The sequence below is a fragment of the Myripristis murdjan genome, chromosome 8 (genome assembly GCF_902150065.1).
Source record: "Myripristis murdjan chromosome 8, fMyrMur1.1, whole genome shotgun sequence".
NCBI classification, from domain to species: domain Eukaryota; kingdom Metazoa; phylum Chordata; class Actinopteri; order Holocentriformes; family Holocentridae; genus Myripristis; species Myripristis murdjan.
In genome coordinates, this window is record NC_043987.1 from 16,310,138 (window position 1) to 16,332,717 (window position 22,580).

General features: G+C 42.9%; 1 protein-coding gene across 2 annotated transcripts; it reads right to left on the reverse strand.

Annotated features, from left to right (window-relative positions):
- Positions 1 to 1,359: 1,359 nt before the first annotated feature.
- On the reverse strand, positions 1,360 to 21,178 carry srebf1 (sterol regulatory element binding transcription factor 1). 2 transcript variants are annotated; one of them, XM_030057080.1, is made up of 19 exons: positions 20,825 to 21,178; positions 17,430 to 17,993; positions 14,656 to 14,831; positions 14,420 to 14,557; positions 13,573 to 13,791; positions 12,537 to 12,651; positions 12,200 to 12,357; positions 11,369 to 11,582; positions 10,996 to 11,177; positions 10,256 to 10,517; positions 9,729 to 9,895; positions 9,195 to 9,363; positions 8,190 to 8,298; positions 7,793 to 7,902; positions 6,462 to 6,594; positions 6,143 to 6,308; positions 5,132 to 5,347; positions 4,138 to 4,249; positions 1,360 to 3,232 (listed from the first exon to the last, which is right to left on the reverse strand). In XM_030057080.1, exons 1-19 carry the CDS (start codon positions 20,928 to 20,930, stop codon positions 3,012 to 3,014), a joined length of 3,537 nt encoding a protein of 1,178 aa, XP_029912940.1. In that variant the 5' UTR covers positions 20,931 to 21,178; the 3' UTR covers positions 1,360 to 3,011. The 2 variants fall into 2 exon arrangements, with proteins under 2 accessions (XP_029912940.1, XP_029912939.1); XM_030057079.1 differs by having other exon boundaries at positions 10,996 to 11,180.
- Between the last annotated feature and the right edge of the window lie 1,402 nt (positions 21,179 to 22,580).

The following is a 22,580-nucleotide window of genomic DNA, read 5'->3' on the forward strand; positions in this document are numbered from 1 at the left end:
AAAAAGAAAAAAAGATCAGCTCTGTTTAAGAGTGTAACTCCCATTCAACTGTGTGCACATTCAATATGTACAGTAGCCAACGCCATCATCACCTGACAGGTTGCAGGTCAGGGCTCCTGGGGTCCACCTGGGAGTCGGGTCATCTTGCCGCATATGTGTGTACAGTTCAGAAGTATTACTGTCAACCATTGCCATGATGTATGATTATTTCACCTATTACAGCCGTGCAGAAAGATATACATTCAATTCAGACTCCATAATACACCTATCTGTCTGTTTGTGTATCGCAAATGTAGCCTCTTTCACTCTGCCATGCTATGTAACAACACTCTATTCAGGGTGTCAGTTAAAAGTATTGGTCATATCAAAAGGAGACATATTTAAGTATTAGAGCATAAAAGAAAGTGCAAAAACGTCACCAAACTTTCTCTTTTACGAAGCTCATTATTTAATGGTGTATATAAGTATTTGATGCTGTTTAAATGTAAGATGTGATGTACTAATATAATTGTGTATAGTATTTCCTAGAGATGTTTATTTTCTATAAAATGGAATATGTTATTGCTTATAAAATGTTATTAAAAGAATCCATTGATGAAAAAAAAATAATGACCTTTTTTGGGAATGTCACTCGTCTTAAGTTGGAGCATGCCGTTTTATTGATTTTCATGTCTATTTGTTTGGAATCGATGACACAGCATCACTTTGTTTCAAATGTTTTTTGTAACGCCAATGTTAAATATACCAGCACCTTTCAATGCTGCTAAGACCACTGCCTGCTCTTTTTGTCTTTACTAAACATGCTTTGACCTACACACATCAACAGGGAGACGATTATTCATCTTAGGGTTTTATTTCGTACATCTTATAAGCTTTCTTTTTTTGCCCTCTTTTGCAAACACTTACCTTGATTGGTACCAGTCTTTGAATACAACGCCATCCACTAAGGAAGGATTGTGAAGAGAGCAGCCAAGGATGGTAGAATAGACTGCCATCGGTGTATCTCATTAAAGTATTTCAAAAGCCATGTTGAGTGATCTTATCGCCAATGTAAAATTTCAAAGCTTTCAAGGCAAAATAAAACACCCCCCTTTTGAAAAAAAAAAAAAGACCAATATCTGCTCTAACAAAATGATTGATGGAATATAAATGAGGTGTTTTTCAGATGGCTGTAGAAGTTTAGAAGTATAGAATCTAAGTTGTTATAAACTAACGGATCAATTTTGTATCTGTTTAATGCCTATCTGTAAGTCAATGGTCGGTCTGCATCATTTTGAGGATATACTGAAAAGTGAATTTAGGCTACTTTCATCACCCCGTTTCCATTTGCAAATGAAACCACCACAGAAGACGCAAACATATTCTTTACAAAATGTTTTTTTATATTTACATCATCATGGAATAAACCAAACATCAAGGAGCGAAGACAGGAAGAAGTGGGTGTCAGAATACATAAACAATACATTTGACGCAGTTGCTTCCCATGAGGCCATCTCAAACCAGCGTCTTCCAGTCTTTCAAAATTATGACGATCTATAATACATACTGGTCCTGGGACAAAAAAAAGACATGCTAAAGATTCCAAAAGTATTTTTTACAGTCTTCTAAATACAATAAAAGGTGGTTCTCTAAAAGCATGAAACTCACATGAATGAAAGGATAAATGGTGCTCTTATTGTTGGAGCTACAAGGGAAAACCAGGGGAAGATTAACCACAGGCCCTCTTTGGAAATATGTCAATTATTTTGAAATTGTCCATGTGACTTGTGTAACTTGTTGCAAAAGGGACAAAGGTTCACATTACTGTTCAAGTCATTAGCTGGTGATGTTAAAATCGGACACTGCCAACTCGATTTGATATTGTGGTTGCACAACTTGTGCAACAGCACAAAGGGTCAACTGAATCGGACGATGTGATGCACGTGTCCTCCTGACACTGACACGTCTCCACTTTGACGCTCATCACCATGGCAATACAATACCTGCATTACTGGGGCCTGCTCAAATGCTACAAAATACAAGGGGGCATGTGGCAAGAAGTATGTATCACTCGACTGATGTAAAATACTGATCAATCCATGTTCTTACAGATTATAAATACAGTTAAAAATATATACACAGCAAAACAAAACAAAAACTATGAAAATAACTGCATAAAGCCATATTTTCTTAACTCATTAAAATCAGCCTTGCAAGGCTAGTGCAGATAAGAGACATGGGGCTTGTACAGTGGGTTGCAACCTCTCAGATCATCACACATCTACAGTTGTCAAAATCACAAATGTAACATGACATAGTTCCACATGCAACAGCGCTACATGAACAACAACCTTGTCAGTGGCCTCCCACTGAGCAAGCCCTAAGTCTGACCAATCTGAGTTTGGTCGCTCTCCTCCCACTGACACAAGACACCTCAGCGTGCAGCCAATCAGAACAGCTCGCCCCTCCTTCTGCCTGCATAAGGTGCATCGTCTTCAAAAACAATGGGGTCTGTTGTTACGAAATTAATGGTGGACACACATCCCTACACGCACGTATTCACACTGGCATTCACACTGTGGTGGCACCTCTCTGTGGTCAAACTCTGGCACTGCAATGCATTCTCACGAGGGAATTCAGCTCAGGAAGAAAGAAAAATGCATAATACATTCTGGGTATAGCAAATAATTACATTAAATCACAAACTGTAGCAACAGTGTAACTAAAAACACTTTACTGGGGGGAAAGAGAGGGGTGAAATGTTGAGCTGACTTCTGACTGATATGGAGGGAAGGGGCGGGGCATAATGAAAAGTCATGGCAAGAACTTCTGCTTGTCTGATATTAATCTCTAGAGTCCATCAATGTGTCCATTAGCTGCAGGCCAAAATGCCAGAGACTGTATGTTTGTGTTTATGCAACTGCATTTGCGGATCAAACTGCGAGTTTCTGTATGTGTCTCTTATATACAGTGTGTGTTTGTGTGTGTCTGTGTGTGTGTGTCTGTGGGGGTCTCTCGGCTCCCTCAGATGTCTAGCTGGAGGTGACAGTGGTGCCGCTGCCCAGCTTGATGATCATCTGCTGGCAGTCGTGGAGGGTCCTCTTGTCTCCCAGCTTCTCCAGGGTGCGTGCTGCGTCGGCCAGCATGCCCACCCTCTGGCCGGGCGCTGACAGGAAGGAGGGAGGCAGGTAGCGGCACGCCAGCATCACTGCCTCCGCCTGTTCCCGCTGGCCAGGCCGCGTCTCGCACTCCTCTGGACACAAGCACGAGAAAATGTCATTAGTCAACAGAATTTCTTCGATTTCTGTGGTAGCAAGATGCAGATTCTGTTGTATGAACTTCATGCTTTTTTTTTTTTTAGGAGCATTTTGCCTTTATTTAATTCTTGGCTATGGAGAATGACGTCTGTGAAAGATGTGGACAAAGGTCCCTGACCAATGTGTTGCGGGTATTTCATGAAAACAAAAATTAAGTATAACAGTTAATTCACACTGTGAGCAAGATCAACACTAAGTCACCAGAAGTCTATTCATTTCCTGTGGCACTGAGTGATCAGTGGAACTTGTGTGGACGGACAGCAGACTTGTCAGCTGTGAAAGGTTGGTTTGTGGTCATCAGGCATTCACAGCCAGTCAGACTACCACACTTTCCTCGCTACCCTAACAGTGTGGTGTTGCTGGATGAACAATACTTCAGCTTTGTAAGTGCAAAATGGACAAGCTGTTGATTACACCCACTTTGTGTTTCCGATTTTCTACTCTCTACTCTATAAGTTGTATTTTAAAGACTAAAAACAGACCTCCCAAAACAAACATCTCAAAATGATGCTTGGAGAACACCTGCATCCACTGTCCACAGGCCATCTGCCACATTGCATGCAGTGTGAATACATGGCAATGTGATGTCAGTGCTGATATTGCCCATTAAAACTCATACATACTGATCCTCAGCAAAGTAATACAGAAAAAAAAACACCCTGAACAGACTCAAATGTGAGAAAAATGTGTGAACAAAATGTATATTACATAAATAAATTAATTTACACAAATTCAAAATTTCAACAGCAGCCAATAATAATAAAACAGTGCTGCCTCCAAACAGAATTACAGGGGAGAGTGGGGGGGGCATGCAGCTCCACCAAAGTACACCCACACACACCTGTCTTAGCTCCAGGCGTTGCTCTGCGTCGTAGTGAGCGGTCCAGGAGCTGATGTGTGCGAGTGGGACTGGCCCCTGCCATCAGCCTGGCTGTAGCTTCATGCAGGAACAACTGGATGAAGATGGAGGGATGAAAGATGAGAGAGAGAGAGAGGGAGAGAGAGAACGAGTGAGCGAAAGAAAGAGAGTAAGAGAGAGGAGGGGGGGATGAGAGGCAGCAGTGATGACTCATACAGGATGTTCAGTGCTACCTCAGAGGGACTTTGAAGCCTTGTGAACAACGCCGCTAAACACCTGCCTCATGGGCTTGTGTGTGTGTGTGTGTGTGTGTGTGTGTGTGTGTGTTCGTGGGTGTGTTCCAATGCCTCCAAGCTAATTTCCACAGAGAATTATATCCAAAATTGCCTGCAAATATGTGCAAATATATGTGTACATATACTCTTCTCTACATGCGGACATTTTTTTGTAAGAATTCTATGTGTGGGTGTCACTCAGCTATGAATAATGCAATGAGTGTATTAGCCTGCATTTTTAAATCACATACAGAGTGAGTGCTAGTTACGTATGTCTTAGGATGTAAATACTTTCTGCATGTGTTCCTTTTGTTTGAGAATTCAGTGTGTGCCAGTCAAATAGTGCATGTAAGAGTTCTGACATCTGCTTTTGTGTCCAACTAGGAGAGAATAAGGTTACAAAACAACCTAGACAAAACAAGTGCAGAGCTTGAACAAAACCTTTTAAAAACATTAGCTTTGGTGGCTGATCAAGTGCCTAACAGGACAAATCAGAGAAGCACAGCTCTGGAAGATGTCAAATATTTGAAACTAGTAAAGGAACAACAGCCATGTGTCCTCTCTAAACTGCTTTGGCCAATACACCGAAGCCTGTGACACACTACGTTAATTTATGTCACTCTCGGTAAGAGTATCAGCTAAATGACTAAAAAGTGAATACAAATGTATTTAGTAACTACTACAAACAACATTTTACATACTCTTCTCATAGCAGGCCTGAAGCTGTGGGCCAGTTTGCGTAGGGAGCTGAGGTCTTGCTGGAAGCCCTGGAGCTCCGGCGGTGAGGCCTGATGGACCCCCACAGGACCACTGGCACCTGCCACCCCCAGTCCCCCTGGACTGGCCCCCTGCTGCTGCAGACGCCACACATTGGTCCTCATCACCAACAGGAGATCACACAGCAGCAACTGGACAACCTGTGGAGCAGAAAGAGACAAAGTATAAGGTAAGGAACAGATAAGCAATAAGATGTGGATTGAGACTGGAAAAACTTTATTGCCATGACACAGAAATGACATGGATGACACATGCTGCTGCATCGCAGTAAAACCACTGTAGATTCATAAGACCTGGACTGAACATTTGGCAGAGAAATGAAGGCCGAGTAGAAGGGGACTGGAGAAAGACGCTGGAAAGAAATGCAGTTTAGTAGTGGCAATCAAACTTGTTTTCTTTGGCGCGATGGTTTCAAAGAAACTTGTCAGTGTTCTACTCAAAATGAAGGGACACGTTGAGCCATTGTGGGTTTTTTTTGTTGTTGTTATTGTTGTGAGCATTGTGCTGTTAGTGGCCCAGCTCTGTGTTGCACTGCAGATACATTGCACTCTGCTGAGACACACATGCAATGCAACTACAATGCACCGCAGCTCTGGCCATGGACAAACACACACTGCCAGCTACCTATCCACCAGCATCACCATCTGCCGAACGCCAAAGGGCAGAACACTGCCATCGCAAACTGAAAAAGTCCTGCAGGGGGATACACTCTGTGTGTGGTAAGATTGTGTATCTTTGAGTGAATGTGAGTGTGCTGACTAGTGTCCTGTGTTTATTTTATGCACATGTACAGATATTTCTACTCCTATGTGCAGGTGTGTGCACATGCTTTTTTTTTTTTTTAAATGTAAGCTGTCGTACCACAGAATTTCTCTCAGGAATAATAAACATGAGCCTGGCTTTTATGCATAAAAATCTGCCGAGTGTGTGTGTACCTTGTCTATGCTGGAGCTGTGGCAGTGTGGTCCCAGGTTGAGGCTGTCTCGGAGCAGGACGCTGGCCTTGTCGCTGTAGCTCAGACTCAGCTGGCAGTTTTCTGGCTTGGACAGCAGGGCGCGCACCGCCCGGAACGTGTTCAGACACGCCTTGGGCAGACGACTCCTGACACAGCAGTGGCAAAAAGAAAGAAAGAGAAAAAGGAGGACACAGGTTACAGCGGTCGAGGCAGAGATGTGTTTGCCTTTAGGCTTTATCAGACAAAGAGTTATGTCACATGCTTTTCAGCTGGATGTAGACTGTGTGTGTTCAGCTCACTCTACGTTCTGCAGACTGCGGGGCAGGTGCTCCACGGCTGGGTACAGTCTCTCTGCTGCAGCGTCATCTCCTTGGAGCCAGTTGATGATCACCACAGTGACAGAGGACCACCACTTGGAGTGGGGGTCACAGCCTGGAGGGGAGGCAGGGAGGAGCAGAATGGTCAGACAGATGCAACACACACACAGACAAAGCATGACTATTCAAATCCCCAACTGCACATGCTCATGTTTTTACATACACATACATGCACAGAGACAGCTGCTGTCTGTATCCTGATCTCTGAATCAATCTGTTTCCCTCCTTTGGTGTGGTCACAACATATTGAGAGAAAGCAGCCATTTTGACGCCTCCCTCATGAGAGAAAACTCCTCCATTTAACATTGGGCAACACACACACACGCACACTTAACACTGAGTGAGCGACCTGAGGTTCTGCCAAGAAAAGTCTCCTATTAAAATCCCGGCGCAGCCTCCCTTCCCTCCCTCTCCCTCCCTCCTTTCAAGGTGATCACCGATTTGACAGCGCTGAAGATAGATGAAGCAATCTAGCGGACGCCTCCCTTTCACCTAGCCCCCCTTTCGCTCAGATCAGTGATCAGTGAGGACAAAGGAAAAGTAGTGGGAGGGTGGAAGTCAACCCTGTGGAAATCAAGCTACTCAATCTCAGTAGTCTAAAAATGAACTTTAGCTCATTCCTTCTGTTTTTCTGCATAAAACATCAAGGAAACCAACTGATCAGGGCAGACAAAGGAGTGATGCATGGAAACAAACACAGTTTTCAGGAAGAGAAGAGAGGGAGTAATGAAGTAAGGAGTCCAACTCTTGACTGTTCACGGTCTTGAACAAAAGCAAAGGCAGTTGATTAAGTTAGCGAGTGTTAGATTGGCAAGCTGTACCTTTTCAACCATCCTGGTTTGGAGCTTAGAGCTGGGACTCAGAAAATGATTCCATATGGTGGCTTGCTGAGTTTTGGCATCAAAATGCACAGAAAGCTATCTTTAAGATTCAAGCTGCCCTTACATTTGATTTCTGATTTTATATGTATGCAAAGACATATAAAAACATAACACTGAGAATCGTCTGTTTACAGATGAGCTTCCATTAAATTCAAAAAAGGTATCAGAACAGTTTTGTTTCAGAGCTGGTATTAATTTTGAAGCATCAGACAGTAAAGAAAAAATTATCAACTGTAATTATCAACATTTTAATTAGCACGCATTAAATTACAGGCATTTTTGATGCATAAAAACAGAATGCCTTTGAATTCTTTAAATTCTGCACCGTCCATAGCGCTGAAGACAGAAATCAGAGTTGCCATGGTGACTTACCAGTCACAGTGGCCATGTTGGAGCCGATGGCAAAGGACTGGGTGGTGGCACCGGCTGCATCTGATGAGCTGGTCAACAGCTGGAGGTACTCCAGAGCATCAGCGTACTCCCTGTGGAAGAATGTGCATCATTATTTAGTTATTTTATTTAAAAGGTACCAATGGACAATTTGCAAACTGTTATCATTTTTTAATCTTTCCATTTTTATTAATGAACAGCCCTATTGCCTCAAAAGCTTGCTACATCTTGTCGCCAGGAATTTCATATTTAGGATTATATCACTGGTATGCACAGTTCATATGATGAATAGAATCAGAGAAGGCCACTGTTAATTGGAAATATGTGTGTATATGTGTGTGTGTGTGTGTGTGTGTGTGTGCGTGCGTGCACTCCTCACCCTTCTCCCTGGCTGGTGCTCTTCTCTCCACGAGGCTGAGCCACACAGTACAGAGCTTTCTCCAACAGGTGCTCCCTGAAGGCCTGGGTTACCTGGGCCAGAGGGTCCACTGAGAAAAACCAATGAGATTGAGATGAGAAAGACAAACGACTCTGTGTGTGACGTGTGTGTTTGTGTGTGTGTGTGTGTTCGCGTTCATGTGTGTGGTGGAGAGAGAAGTCTAGGTTAAATTTCTATTTCAAGCGGTTTCAGCTATCAGTGTTACATCCTATATCGGACAACAAAGCATGAAATACAATATTCATGAACCACACAATTGTGTGACATTTGGTCTTATTCAAAGTTGTTACGGCAAGCTATAACTTAAAATATGACCTAGCTTTTACCTCAACTTGCGGCTATTTTTCTCCTAGTCCCCTAAAACTGACATCCGCACGTCATTTCGAGATCCAAATGCTGTCTCAATACTCAATGTTTTGTTTGGGTATGAGTAGTGTCGGCATTGAGATGAACCCTTTCTGTAACTCCACAATGTCAATGACTGAGGAAAAAAAAACAAAAAAAAACAAAAACAACAAAAAAAAGATTACAGCTGTCATGTAACATTACACTGATTTCTGAGAGTTGTCAGGTATTTTTATGCGGAACTGGTAAGAGTTTGCATTTGAGTTTTATTTGTAAAAGAAAGATAATTTGTTTTAATGTGACAAATTTTTATGTATGAGGACAGCCAAATCTTTGTCATATATGCAGAAATGCCTAAATTAATTTAATTAATGTTAATTATGCAAAACTAAAGAAAATGTTGTTCTGCGATCGATATCAGCAGGTCAAGTTTTTGAAAAAAAAAAACAAACAAAAAAAAAAACTGGCAGTTAAGATCTGCCAAAAAAATATGACCAGTGGATCCCTTATCTGTGTGAAATCAAATATTTGGTGATGTCTCAACTAATTCATGGCCCAGGACTGGCACAGTGTGTGCGTGTATATCTTGTTTACACTGACCTGTGTTGCCAGCCTGGCTGTAAATGCTTTCTTTGGGAGTACTGCGGACAGCCCAGTCCCCGTCAACAAAAAAGCGGTGGCCCAGTGGGTGACAGAGCCACTGCATAGCTGGAGGCACGCTGCCGCTGGACGACAGGCAGGCTTGGCGGGCACTGCTCAGAAACACACGCTGTGAAGGGGAACACCATATTTACACCACCTTATTTGATAGCAATGTGGACAGGATTTGACAGTTATTAGTTTAGCAATGATGTGTTGCTTCAGCTGGTGTTTTTTCAGTTCAATTCAACTAGTTTCAAATCCATTTATACATCAACTGAAGTTAATTAAATTCAGAAGCCACCTTAAAAAATGATGTCAATTCAAAAATGCTTATCACTGAAGTGTTTACCACTTAGCAACACAAAGGAGACGACTGCAGTGCAAGTAATTTATTCTGACAGCATCCGAGCAAAGATGCAATTTAATTAACTTTGCACAATATAAATGACTGAGCAAGATGTGTGAACATGTGCACACAGAGAGGGGGCTTACAGATGTGAAGTGTAGGATCCTGGGCAGGCTGGCTTTGACCCGCAGAGCTGCAGAGACGTAAACCTCGGCCAGAGTGGCCACAGGCAGACAGGAGCCAGCACACTCTGCCAGGTTGACCGCACTGAGAGCCATGTGTACTGCTGACAGGTGGCTGCCATTCAGCTTACCTACATGCAGACAGAGGCCAGCAAAATAATCACTATTCTCTTCAAACAAGGTATTCTACACATGGTTGTTCTGTAAGTCCATAATTAATTGCACACAAGAAATCCTTGTGTGCAATTACATTACAAACTAATTACATTACAAACTAATTTGTAATGCCTCTCAAACTATGATTTTGCAACCTCAGTATGAAACTTTTTTGTGGCACTGAATCATAATATTCTCACTCTGTAGATAAAGACTGAGACTGGATTTGTACTTCTCTACATGGTTTGTCATTAATAATGTTACCCTATGACATTCAGTTATCCAGCCTGATTTAATTTAAAAAAACAATGATAAAACTTTCCCTAACAACCAACCTGTCATGTGAAGCTGGTGCAGGCGATGGTAAACCAGAGCAGCGTCACGGCTGCTCTTACAGGCATCTTCCTGCAGGGGGCGATCAGATCGTAGACCACCAGCTCTGGCAGCCAGCCAGCGGCCCACCCAGAGGCGCTGGAGGCAGAATCGCAGCAGGGCCCACAGGGCGGCACAGGCCAGGTCCAACTGGGAGGTGGGTAAGGGTCGACCAAGAGCCTTCAGACAGGTCCACAGGTTCTGACTGGCCTGCGCAAAATCTCCCTGCAGGGGGGCGACAAGGGTGATGAAGAGTTAGAGCAGATAAAAGGCAGCCCTGAAGCGGTAATCAGAGACAAGTGGATGAAAAGGGTGAAGCTCGTGGAAGAGAAGTAATAGGGGACTGGAGCAATTGGATGTATGGGAATAAGACCAAGGAACAAGATTTCACACAGGAAAATTCAAGCAATGTTTACAACAGTTATTAGTTGGGGTGTTCATAAAGAACAGGTAAACAAATCTTTAATATTTCCTCAGGTTTGGATTTTTCACGGGTCTTTTTGCTTATGTTCAAACTTTTACATTACACCACAAAAGGGTATGAAACTGTATCTTTATTTCTTTATTTGCATTACTAATTATTATCTCCAATACTCTAATCTTTTCTTGTGTATATCCTGTTCTTGGCAGCAGCAATGAGCCAATTTCCCTGCAAGGGATCTTCAGAATTTCATCCAGTTTTACCAATACAATAAAACCATACCCTAGCCAGGTCCAGATCAGCCTGTTTGCGGTGCCTCCAGAACAGGACAGATGATCCAGAGTGGGGTCTTGTTACAGGCTCTCCATACACCAGAAGTCGGATCAGGACCCCTGACACAAGAACCCCGTTGAGCAGCCACACCAGTAGAGTGGGCAACATCCAGTCCATCCAGCCCCAGGAGTCTGCTTTAGAAGAAACACACATTACACATATGAAATCCTGTTAAAATTTATACACGCATTGTAGGGGAACTGTAAACATATTGCGTAATAGTGTCATCTGTGTCATATTAGAATACATCATATAAAAATCACAGCCTTACGTAAGTAATTCCAAAACAGCAGCAACAATCCCAGCATCCATCTCCCCTTACCTGCAATTTCCAGGCCCAGCATGCTCCTGCCTGTGCCGTGGGTAGAGGTGCTTCCCCCGGGAGAGCTGCTGCCCGATGAGCCACAGAGCAGAGCAGCCAGAGGGTTGAGGGAGAGGAAGAGGAAGGTAAAGGCACACAGCGCCATGCGGGAGCGGTCCAACATCCCTCCAGCGCTGCCACCCGCTGCTGACCTGTCCAGCATGCCCATGTTCGGCTGCCACAGAGAGGAGAGTCCAGAACAAAAAGCACTTGAAAACCTGGCTTTCTTGGTCATAATCTGTTCATTTTTTAACACAGCTGTCTATGCAGCAGTTTCAGTGTGACAGTATGAACTCAGCTGAATTAATGAAACCTCGACTTGCCTGAGGACAATAAATCCCTTGAACTGATTTTCTCTTAACTTTCCCCTTAAGTACCTTCAGCATTTCAGAAAACAAACAAACAAACAAACAAAAAACAACTGTAACTGTGTGACTGTATACTGAGTGGAATATTTAAACCCAAGAAGCACATTTCCCTGCAATGCAACAGGACATACTTGGTATCTTTGGAAACCTTGGGAACTCCACTAGAATTTAAAATAAAGTTCTGTGGAATTGATCAAAGCTTGGCTGTGCAGCAATGACAAGCCCACCCATGGGAGTGGTTGGGAGAGTTTGAAACAAGTGTTGGCTGGGACCCAACCTGCGACCTGTTGGTTTTAAGACAGCGACTCTTACCCCGGTTTATTTATCGGGGTAAGAGGTTACCTGACCTGATCTAATATAAAAATGCAACATGTCAACCCCTACTATAAAGTTTCTAGTTTGTGTGTTTGTGAGAGCTGTGTACCTTGGTGTCTTCCCCCATGGGGCTGTCCGGTTCAGAGTCGCTGCCACAGTGGGAGAACGAGGTGGGTGAGCCCACGTCAGAGGCTGGCGGAGTGGGCAGCTCACTCTTGACCTCTGCCTGTCCATCTACCTCCATGGCAACAAGGTCTTTGAGAGATTCTGAGGGGGACAAAACAACTTGTAATTCCTCTTGTTGAAGATCAAAAGCAATAGTACATATCTATCTATTTATCTGTGTATGTGTCTGTGTCTATAACATATAAATATATATAATTATTAATTATGCAATTAAAGTGTCAATTAAAGGACAAACAAGACTGAAGGTTGTGAGCACTTACTGTTTTTCTGTGCAGCCATTTTTAGAGTCATGTTCTCTTGTTTGAGTTTCTGGTTGGCCTGCTGCAGGTAGCGGATGTAGTCAATGGCTTTCCTCAGCACGGCTGATTTGTTAAGCTATGGAAGAGAGGGAAAAAAACATAAACATCAATGTTATAGCCAAAAATACCCATTCTGAAGACTGACAGGCTGTGCAAGATGCATTCTGGGAGAACCTTCAGATCCTCTGGCATATTCTCATCACCTTACAGTGCTACATGAAAAAAATTAAGCTATAACATAACAGTATAACGGGACTGCACAGTGGTTAGCACTGATGCCTCGCAGCAAGAAGGTCCTGGGTTTGATTACCTGCCGGCTATCCAAGGCTCCCCACTGTGTTTGCATGCTACCCCTGTGTCTGTGTGAGTTTCGGCCAGGAGCGCTGGTTTCCTCCCATAGTCCAAACACATAAGTCAAGTGAACTGGAGATACTAAACTGCCCCTAGGCGTGAATGTGTGTCTGTGTAGCTACCCTGCAATGGACTGATGACCTATCCACAGTGTTTCCCCACCTTTAGCCCAATTAACACTAGGATAGGCTCCAGCACCCCACAAGTGTCATTAGGATAAATGGCTTGGAAAATGAATGAACGAATAGCAGTATAACATATCATGACTACATACACATTAATCTAGCATTCACTTCTCAAAGATTTCATCCACTTTATCCCCCTTATGGACACCCTGACACTTGCCCTATTTTATAAAAGACCCACTTGAGATATCTAACAGACATGGATGGGTGCTATGATTATGTAGTGTGCATGTAAAAACATCTAAAAATATGTATATGTGATTTAAGAAAATCAAGGTTTTCTTCATTAAATTAGAAAATCTGCAGCAAAGTGCTCTAAAATCTCATCAGATGGACATCTATTCATGCAACAATTAAAAATACTGACATTTGAATCATTAAAAGAAAACAAACAGCACTCATTTTACAAATGAGTTTTTTTTTTTTTTTTTTTTTAAGTCTTTCTAGTGTTTCTTCCCTACCTTTGCCTCAGTGCCAGCCACCAGGTCTTTGAGCTCGATGATTTTGTCATTGATGGAGGAGCGGTAGCGCTTCTCAATGGCATTGTGGGCAGTGCGCTTCTCCCCCTTGTGAGGCTGGCCCGCCGGCTTGCCGCTGATGGCGATGCGGTTGATTGGCAGCTTCTCAGCGTCAACCATAACAGGTACCGTGGTCAGGATAGTGCCGCCACTCATGAGGGCCTGAGGAGGTAACCAGATTGCGATGGGAACGCAGCAAATTAAGACAAATTAAGTCATATTTGTCCCTACATCCAAATTTGCTCATCACAGCAAGGGAATACAACAAAAACTACATTCAACACTCTCAGACAGTGTCCTCTGGTATTTAAAAAATATATGATATTCTGACTAAATTTCATCAACACAAGGCCTTAATTTTTCCCCTTTTAATGGAACTTTCATAAACTAATTTTTAACAAAATTCTTATTTTATAATTATATTTTAAACTATTGTGTTGTTACTAACTACTAATAATTTTGGAATTCTTCAGTTTACAATTTTAATCATCAATTTTAGATTAAAAAATTTCTGCTTGCTTCTGCTTAACTACTAGTCCTACTTTTCACATCATCTACAGTCACAGAGTTGCTTGGCTCTGACCCTTGCACTCCTTAAAATTGATTGCTTAATATGTTGGTGATATAGGAATTGAGATGTTTTGACTGTTGTAAGGTCAAGATACTCTGAACACAACCAGGGGTCAAACAGCTAAAATGCAAATGCCTTGAAGAGAACACTTTGAGTAAAGCCACTGTTGATGTTGACATGATTATGTAACATAGTTTGAGAAGACCAAAGCGTGCCCACCTGCAGTGAAGTGCTCTGTACTGGGGTGGTGGTGGCCAGAGAGGTGGGAGAGGCCACAGTAGTGACCATGCAGGGGTCGTGCTTCAGAGTGGTCAGCAGAAGAGACTCAGCCTTGATGAACTGAGGCTGCAGCAGCACCTGACCCATAAAGGGACAGAAAGAGGCACTCAAAGATAATCCAATCAAGGATGAAGTAGCACCCATGTTTAGCTCCACAAAAATACACACACACTTACAGGTACTTGCTGTACATGGGGTGCGATGGTTTGAGCTGGTGGGCTTGCAGAAGTGGCCAGCAGAGGAGAAGTGGTGGTCAGCCCCTGGATCTGAGTCTGGATGGCCATTGGCTGAACACTGGAGGGTGAGGATGACGAGCTCGGCACTGGTTGGCCAACACCACCCTGACTGACAGCTAAAAAACAAATGTGTTCAACAGTGACTGATTCAGCCCTAACTCAAGTCATTCAACTGGCAATCAACTGGCCTAAGTCAATGCCAGACTTGCCCTGAGACAAACTGGTGAACTGTCTAACTAGACTGCAAGACACACAGAGTACTAAATACATAATTCAGGCATGATTTACACAAAGCTCAGCCCAGTGTAAATCATCTGAACATATCAAGATTCCTAATGACATCAATTTCGGAAGCAATCAAACGGTGAATTTGTGGCACAATTTTTGTAAACAATATAAGAAGCAAGAAAATCATCTCTCTTTTTATGACATTGTGATGACCACTGGTGACAGATTAGTAGGCCAATAGGTGAATTGTTATCTCCTGAGCAATAATGAGGTGGCGGCAGCATTCAGTATGTCACCTTAGGTTTCTTATCGCCTCTGATGATGTCTGTAATGGTGGGTTGGGCAGTGCATTTCATCACCTGTCAATAGCAGCCAATCAGGGGTGAGAGAAACTTTGCATTAAATCTGGTGGCTACATGTCTCAGAATTGATTTTTTACCAGCAAACGTGTACACAGATACACACTCCATATCTTTTAGAAAGTAAGCAAACGGTCAGAATATTGGTGATATGTATGTGTATGGTGTCAGTATGAGGGTATGGGTATTTCCCGGTCTTTTACTTTTAACCCGCAGACCTTCACACCCTTGAGCAAAGTCCATTAGATTAGGAGTTTAGATTAGGCCATCAGCTGAGGCTGAATAACCTACAATCCTATCTAGGGAAATGTAATAGAAATGTGAGCAGACAAAAGATCAGCTGGGCACTGGGTGGGGTCATTTCTGAGAGATATGCAAAGGTGTAAGTACAGAAATCAAATCAGTGCTGTACCATGTGTATTCAGGCAGTTAGGAGCCTGGTTAACCCCACATACAGGTAAGGATGCAACCAAAATATCTCTCCTCCTCTGTCCCACTCATGTCTCAGCTTCAACCCTGCTGAGCTGAGGCAAAGTATTATAAACACAGTAGTAATGTAGAGGGTTATGGAAGTTTTTTCAGGACTTTAAAATCATCACTGGTCCTAGTTTCATAAAACTATTGAAAACAAATAAGGGATTTAGCTGTACATTCGGCAGATTCAAACACGCAACTACAGAGCAAATGAACTGAGCTAGATTTGTTTGGCTACATTCTTTTATTGCTGTGCTACATCCGTAATGAAAATATGTGCTAGGTTTGAAATGCTGAGCCTGTTGGAATAACTGCTGTTCTCGCCTTGTCAATGGCAACCCCAAACATTTTGATAATGTCATATGGAATTTGCACCCTGTGCATGGGTTAACTCACTGGGAGGGTGCGAAAACAATTATGCTAAAATGTTTCCCAGCCAAACCTTTTAGTTTCTGCAAGACTGTACAGAACAGGGCTGCAGTATGATAGGAACTTCAGAGATCCTGGCAGACATACAGAGTAAGATTTAAGAAAACCAAACTTAAGGCCTAAGCAAAATGAATATCCATCAAAGAGACAATCCCTGGTCTTGGTGAAATCTATAATCCAAACAATCAAAAGGATCTTGAACAACAAACTGTAATCCCTGGGTTAATCCTTAAATTATTCTGTGCCAGTTCACTGTAGTGGCAACCAAACCTAGTTACACACACACACACACACACATTAGCCAGCCAACTAGGACCAGAATTGTGGGTGGGTGGGAGGTCTGCAAGTGCATGATGTTGTTGATGTTGTTACTCTTGTCCCCGTCAGTCCCTATAACCTGCTCTAACTCAACCATCACACCATAAATAAGGGCCTCTAACTTTACAACCACGAGGTGCTACATAGCTGCATATAAAGCTCCCGTGTGTGTTCAAGTGCGTGTTTGTTGGAAGGGGTAAATGCAAAGTAAGGAATCTGCAATATGAAAATATTTTTACCTTGCTTTCTTTACACTAAGAAGCCAGTTCTGACCAGTTCCAAGATTTCCAGTACAGACCTCATTTGAACACATTTCCCTTACTGATTCCTATTATTGATTCCCACCTTTTTCCTGCTCCTTTGTAAGCACAACAAAAAGACCAAGTGCACAAGCGCCTTGGTCTCAATTCATCCCGTCTCGGCTTTATGTGTGTGTGTGTGTGTGTGTGTGTTAGTGATTGCAAGGTTGTGGCGTAACACAGTGAACTCGGAGGGAGCAGAGTGGGTTCTTTTGAGCTCTCCACGGCTGAGGAGCAGTTAGCTCACATCTGTAGTGTGTAGCAGTAAACAATGGTAAACGTTAAGAGATTTGGACCCTTGTTTTTGGACTCAAAGGTAAACAGGAAAAAAGGTAAAAAAATTCTTACCAACCCCAAAACTTTGTTTAGACCCCTTTGTCAGGATAAAATGTATTCTTTTGTCCTTTTCAAATGCTACTGACAACTTTAAGGGTGTAAATACAACTATCTACCGCAGGGTATCTGCAGGTTTCAGAAAGCCAAATTTTTTATTTATAGGCTTTTTAAAGACCTGCAGATAAACTGTACTGTGTAACCCAAATTTACAAACTACAATCCCCACCCTGAACAGTAAGAAACAGATTGAGTACAATCAAAGAGCACTTACCTGTGTAGGTGCTCTGGCTGGTGTAGTTGACCCGGGCCTGCTGCTGCGACTGAGCCTGGGCCTGAAGTTGTGGCTGGGGCTGAGGTGCAGGTGAGGTGAACAGGGCTTGGGGTGCGGAGCTGAATGCCGGGCTCTGTCCAGGTGGGCTGTGAGGGGGGGCTGCTTGAGCTGGGGCAGGCGGGCTGACAATCGGTTGGGGCTGTTCCACTTTAGGCTGCCTGAGGCCTGGAGCTTGCTGAGGAGAGGCTGGTTGCTGTCTAGGGTTGGAGCTGGGCACCTGGGCCAGGGGAGACTGCTGGAAAGTGGGGGGTTGGAAGGCCTTGTCTGGGCTGGTGGAGCTACGGGTAATCGGGGGCCCCAGGAGTGCATCCAGGTGGGGGCTGCTGCTTAGGATGGAGGAAGAGGAGGAAGATGGAGGGGTAGAAGTGGTGGATGGAGGGGGAGCTGAAGACATGGACTGAGTCAGGGCAGGGAGCTCTTGGGTTGGGGGAGGCCCTGTGTATGGAGGGGGATCAAACAGTCCTCCAAACTCCATATCCTGGTTGTTGATGAGCTGCAGCATGTCTGGGGAGGGAGAGAAATCACCTTCATTTGAATTCCTGTGCATTTATTATGTTTGATGAGTTAAACATATATACTGACACACACGGTACAAAGTTGACAAGGCCTAACAGCACAAACTGACAGCATTAAACCTTAGCGGTGAGAATCACTGGGTAAGTAGAGATACGGTATTATCACAATATTTTACCCATGACAACAATGGTATAACAATACAGGCAATTCCACAATGAGACATACTGTAAGATAATCAGATAGATAGATAGATAGGTATACTTTATTGATCCCAGACTGGGAAATTCACAATCAGCTATGCTACATCACGATATCTGTCAGTGAGGAAAAAGCAGCCTGGAAAAGGCTTTTTATTTTCTAATAAGCAGAAATCAGTCGTGTTTTTCAGTGTTTATATCTGCTCAGCGACTGCAACGTGTACATGACAGAACAGTTCCAGTTAAAATACCTAAAGGCAGGTACAAATACACCTTACAGGAACTCAAATGTACATCTGTGCAAATGAAGTTGAAAACTCAAATATTGATACTTGGCGCAAGTGTATCGCTAATGTATCATATGAGAAAGTATCACAATATTTCAATATTTTGTCCCAACCCTATTGAAACTACTGTGGGTGGCACGTATATATCAGTATTCTACAGGTGTGTGAATTAAGGCAGCACAGCCACAGCTGTGAAGACAACTGCAGTGAATAACCAGCAGCATACCATTACAGTGTACCATTATGATTTTGTACTAAATATAATCATCAAAATCATTAGCACTGGCAAGTGGGAAAAAAAAGTTAAAAAGCAACATTGTACAATGCATGGAGCACATACAGATGCGCAGATACTGTGGTAGATTAGACAAAAAAATGTTTATAATATGATGGTAATATGGACTCACTAGTCACTTTTACAATTCATTCTACAGGAGGGTGGTGAGTGGAATGAAAGAATAACACACTAAATGATTCATGCTCTGGGTGCTTGACTGAAGAAAGTTAATAGGTTGTATAGATTCATGGTACACCCATGCACAGACCTGACCATGCCATGCTCGCAAGACCCACACAAGACTTAGGCACGTACCTCAAAATAACTTAATCAGAGGTTCAAGTGTTTATTAAGGACTCATCTATTGCTCCACCACCACAATGGCTTGCATCAGTTATCTACACCGCCAATACTTTCCAATCACGATTGAATTTTTTCAAAGTCAAAACCACTCACTGCCCATGCAATTCAATAGAAGTCTTTCACTATTGACAAAATTCCCATTTACATCAACCCTTTTCACTGGACGAGAATCTGCTCTACAGCAAAAGTTTGTCTAACTTCTTATTAATACATGAACAAGTACAGTGGACAGGCAGTCTATTAGAAAAGTCAATATCCTTTTGGAGGCTTCAGTAATGCTCAGTAATTCAGTTTTGAGCTCACATCTGCGTTACTGGCTGACTCATGGGCTCCATTTAGCATGATCTCAACCTAATAGACCTACACGTTACATAATGCACTTTTCATCCATACTGCTGGCTGATTATTTTAAATTAATTTGAGACATATGAGCCATGTCCAAAATAAAAACGCTGATGGCTTGCAGCACATTCGTTTGTTCAGCAATTTATTACAAATGTAGCAACCAATGCACTAGGGAATTCTTCCCTCTCAAGAAGATGAAATTTAATTTCGTTGTCTATTTCGACACAGAGCACAAGACGAATGTATTACAAAGAACTTGAGACTTGTGTGTGTGTGTGGTGCCTGCACATAAACGCAGCAGCTCCGATTTGTAAACCAATGTTTGTATGAGGTGATCGCTCCCGACCAATCAGAGCGCGCCTCAGAGACTTGCTATGCAGATCAGCCCCCAAGACAGGAAAGAGAGGGAGCGCTTGTCTGTGGCTCCGGCATGGGGTTACTATCGAGCAACATCACCGAGGGTTACTGTCGGTCAAATTTGGGAAGAAGACGGCAAGTGCTGCTGCGGATGAAAATGTGCCGGCTGTCGTTTAGCAGCTAATCACAACCAAGTCTTCACTAACTCCAAGGAAATCCACAGGGAAAACACAACTAACATACACCTATTTTTTTTTTTATTGATAATTTACTGTCTGTGTGTAACTATTCCCACATAAAACCAAAAATGATGTCAGCTGGATTAATCGTGCAAATGCAAATCTATGCACACAGCTTTTAACCGTATTGTGTAGTTCAACTGTTAAATAAAGCGTTCACAACAAAATTAAGACAAGCTTTAGTAGCAGAGCACGTCGTTCTTAATCTTCTGGCATAAAAAAAAAAAAAAAAAAAAATCAATACATGAGGTTTGCCGCCTCGGTCAACCCAGGCACTGTGAACCCAACAAGGAGGAATGTACGAGAGTAACCCCGGTCTGTGGAGCTGGTTGGGGGCGGGGCGCATCCACGACCACCTAGCTTGTTAGCATTACTGACTAGCATGGCTAACCCACTCTCAAAATGGGCCCGTGTGTATTTGTACAAGCTTTCTGTGCCACAGGAGACAAGAAACATAATTGTTTATAATGTTAAGCAAGAAAATCTCTCACCATCACACCAAAACAGTCCGTTACCACCTCAACGGTTAGCTAGGCTAAGGGTGGCAGACGAAAGCAAAGCTATGAGCTCTGCTTTAAAGTTGCTTGCTTATAAACAAGCTCGTAGCACAGTCGAAACACTAGTGAACTCTATCTTTATTGGGAGACTGACGATAAGTTCAACCGAGTAATAATGCTCACACACGCTTGAACGCACCAGTAACTAGTGGTTTATTAGTGGTTAGCCAGCAGCTAGCCAATTGTGTTTAACTTACCATCAATGTCGTTTAACAGGGCCGTGTCAATATCGCTGGGGTCATTAAGCGACAGAGATGGATCCAGATTATCCAATGAAGGATCGTCAAAAGACAGGCTGTTCATTTTCACTCTCGTCCTGGCTTGCAAATACACTTGACTGGTTAACTAAACGCACACAGATGGAAAAATCAGAGACTTCTCACGTCCCTACATTTGCCGGAGTGCCAGCTTCCAGGTCAACTCGAAACACGCGCGAGGTAAGGTAACTCCAACTTTTTATTGATCTGTCAACTAACTGCTCACGTCTACCTCCATGATGACCCAGGGAAACTTGTCAAACCAAGCCAAACAGTGAGGCTCATTGAGGACTAACGTGCTTACGGAAGGAGCCAGGCAAACCCACTTAGCAAATGATGAGTGACAGGCGGCCCAGCCAATCAGCGTCACTGAACTCCATTCCCACGTCCTTGTTTTCGGGGTTGTTTTGATTGCCAGAACCTGATAAAAACAGCGGTGACAGCCACTATCTATCACCCACCAAGATAACGTTCAACGAGAAAATACAAGGCATTTATAAGGCACTTGATTATTGCTACAACTATACTAGATTATTCCCATTGTGGACTCATTTGAAATGTAAAACAACGAAACTTACTCGTGGCTGTGCACAAGCTTTTACAAATATGTGGTGGAAGAGATAAATGATAAGCGAGTACAGTTTTATCAAAACCAGTCTTTCTAGCGTTTATAATAGTCATGCATTTGTGCCACTACATTGTGTATACTGTATTTTTTGGGGGAAAGCGTGGATATGTTTATTGTGGGCTTGCCCTTCAACAGCCAATCAGAGTCAAGTAGGTGTGAGCTAATGCAGGACAAGTTTGCTTGACTGGAAGTAGTGGCTCCTCCTGTAGAACCAGTGAAATCCTCCAATAGGAAGGCCAGAAACCGAGTGGGGTGATCTGACATCACATCTCTGGCTCCAGTGATTACATCATGTATTTCTCCTAGAATAGTGGTGGCAGGAGGCGGGGTGGAAGCACACTGGAGTCATACAGGTGGCTGAGGCTTAATAAATTGTAGCAAAGGCATACCAATTAAATATTTGTTCAATTAAGTCAGTTTTTTCAAATGCATTCCTATATATAGCTTGGTGGTCTAAGACTTAAAGTAAACAAAATTATATTATATCAAGGTCCATACTGTATAATGATCGGTGCAGATGCCAACTTATCAGAAAATTAAACATCATCTAAGTTTAAACTGTTGTAACAGGAGCACAAAAGGAAGCCCCACAAATGCACCAAGGGGAAATAGGTCAGTGACCTGAAGTAGCACCGCAATGTGTTTTTTTTTTTTTTTTTTTTTTTTTTTTTTTTTTCAGTAGCAGTGGAGTAATAGCCTCTAAGCGCCTGTCAGCAAGACTACTATTGTTAGTGATGGGGGGTGTTTGTGAGGGTGCATAATCTTGCTCGCTGCATTTTGGAAACCTGCCAGTGATTATCAACAGGCAGCCAGAGGGAACAAAAAAAATAAAATGCCCAAACTGTCTGTGCACTGCCGTTGTTTACATCCTGCATATGATATTGACAGTTACTAGGAGCAGACTGGACATTTACAGGAAGCCCCATGTGGGAGGGGGTGAGAAGCACATGTGACAAATGAGTAGCCACTACAGTGTAAGATCCACTGAGGGTTGCATCAGCATGTCTGTGGGAAAGCAGGAGTTTCACACAACATTTGTCTGTGAAATAACCACAAACGATTGTGAGG

Excerpts from the sequence above, each read along its gene's own strand:
- srebf1 (XM_030057079.1), bottom strand. The coding sequence starts at position 20,930 with ATGAACAGCCTGTCTTTTGACGATCCTTCATTGGATAATCTGGATCCA. Across the intron at positions 9,896-10,255 it reads GCACCAGCTTCACATGACAG|GTAAGCTGAATGGCAGCCAC; the intron begins GTTGGTTGTTAG and ends GTCTGCATGTAG. Across the intron at positions 5,348-6,142 it reads ACAGCTCCAGCATAGACAAG|GTTGTCCAGTTGCTGCTGTG; the intron begins GTACACACACAC and ends TCTGCTCCACAG.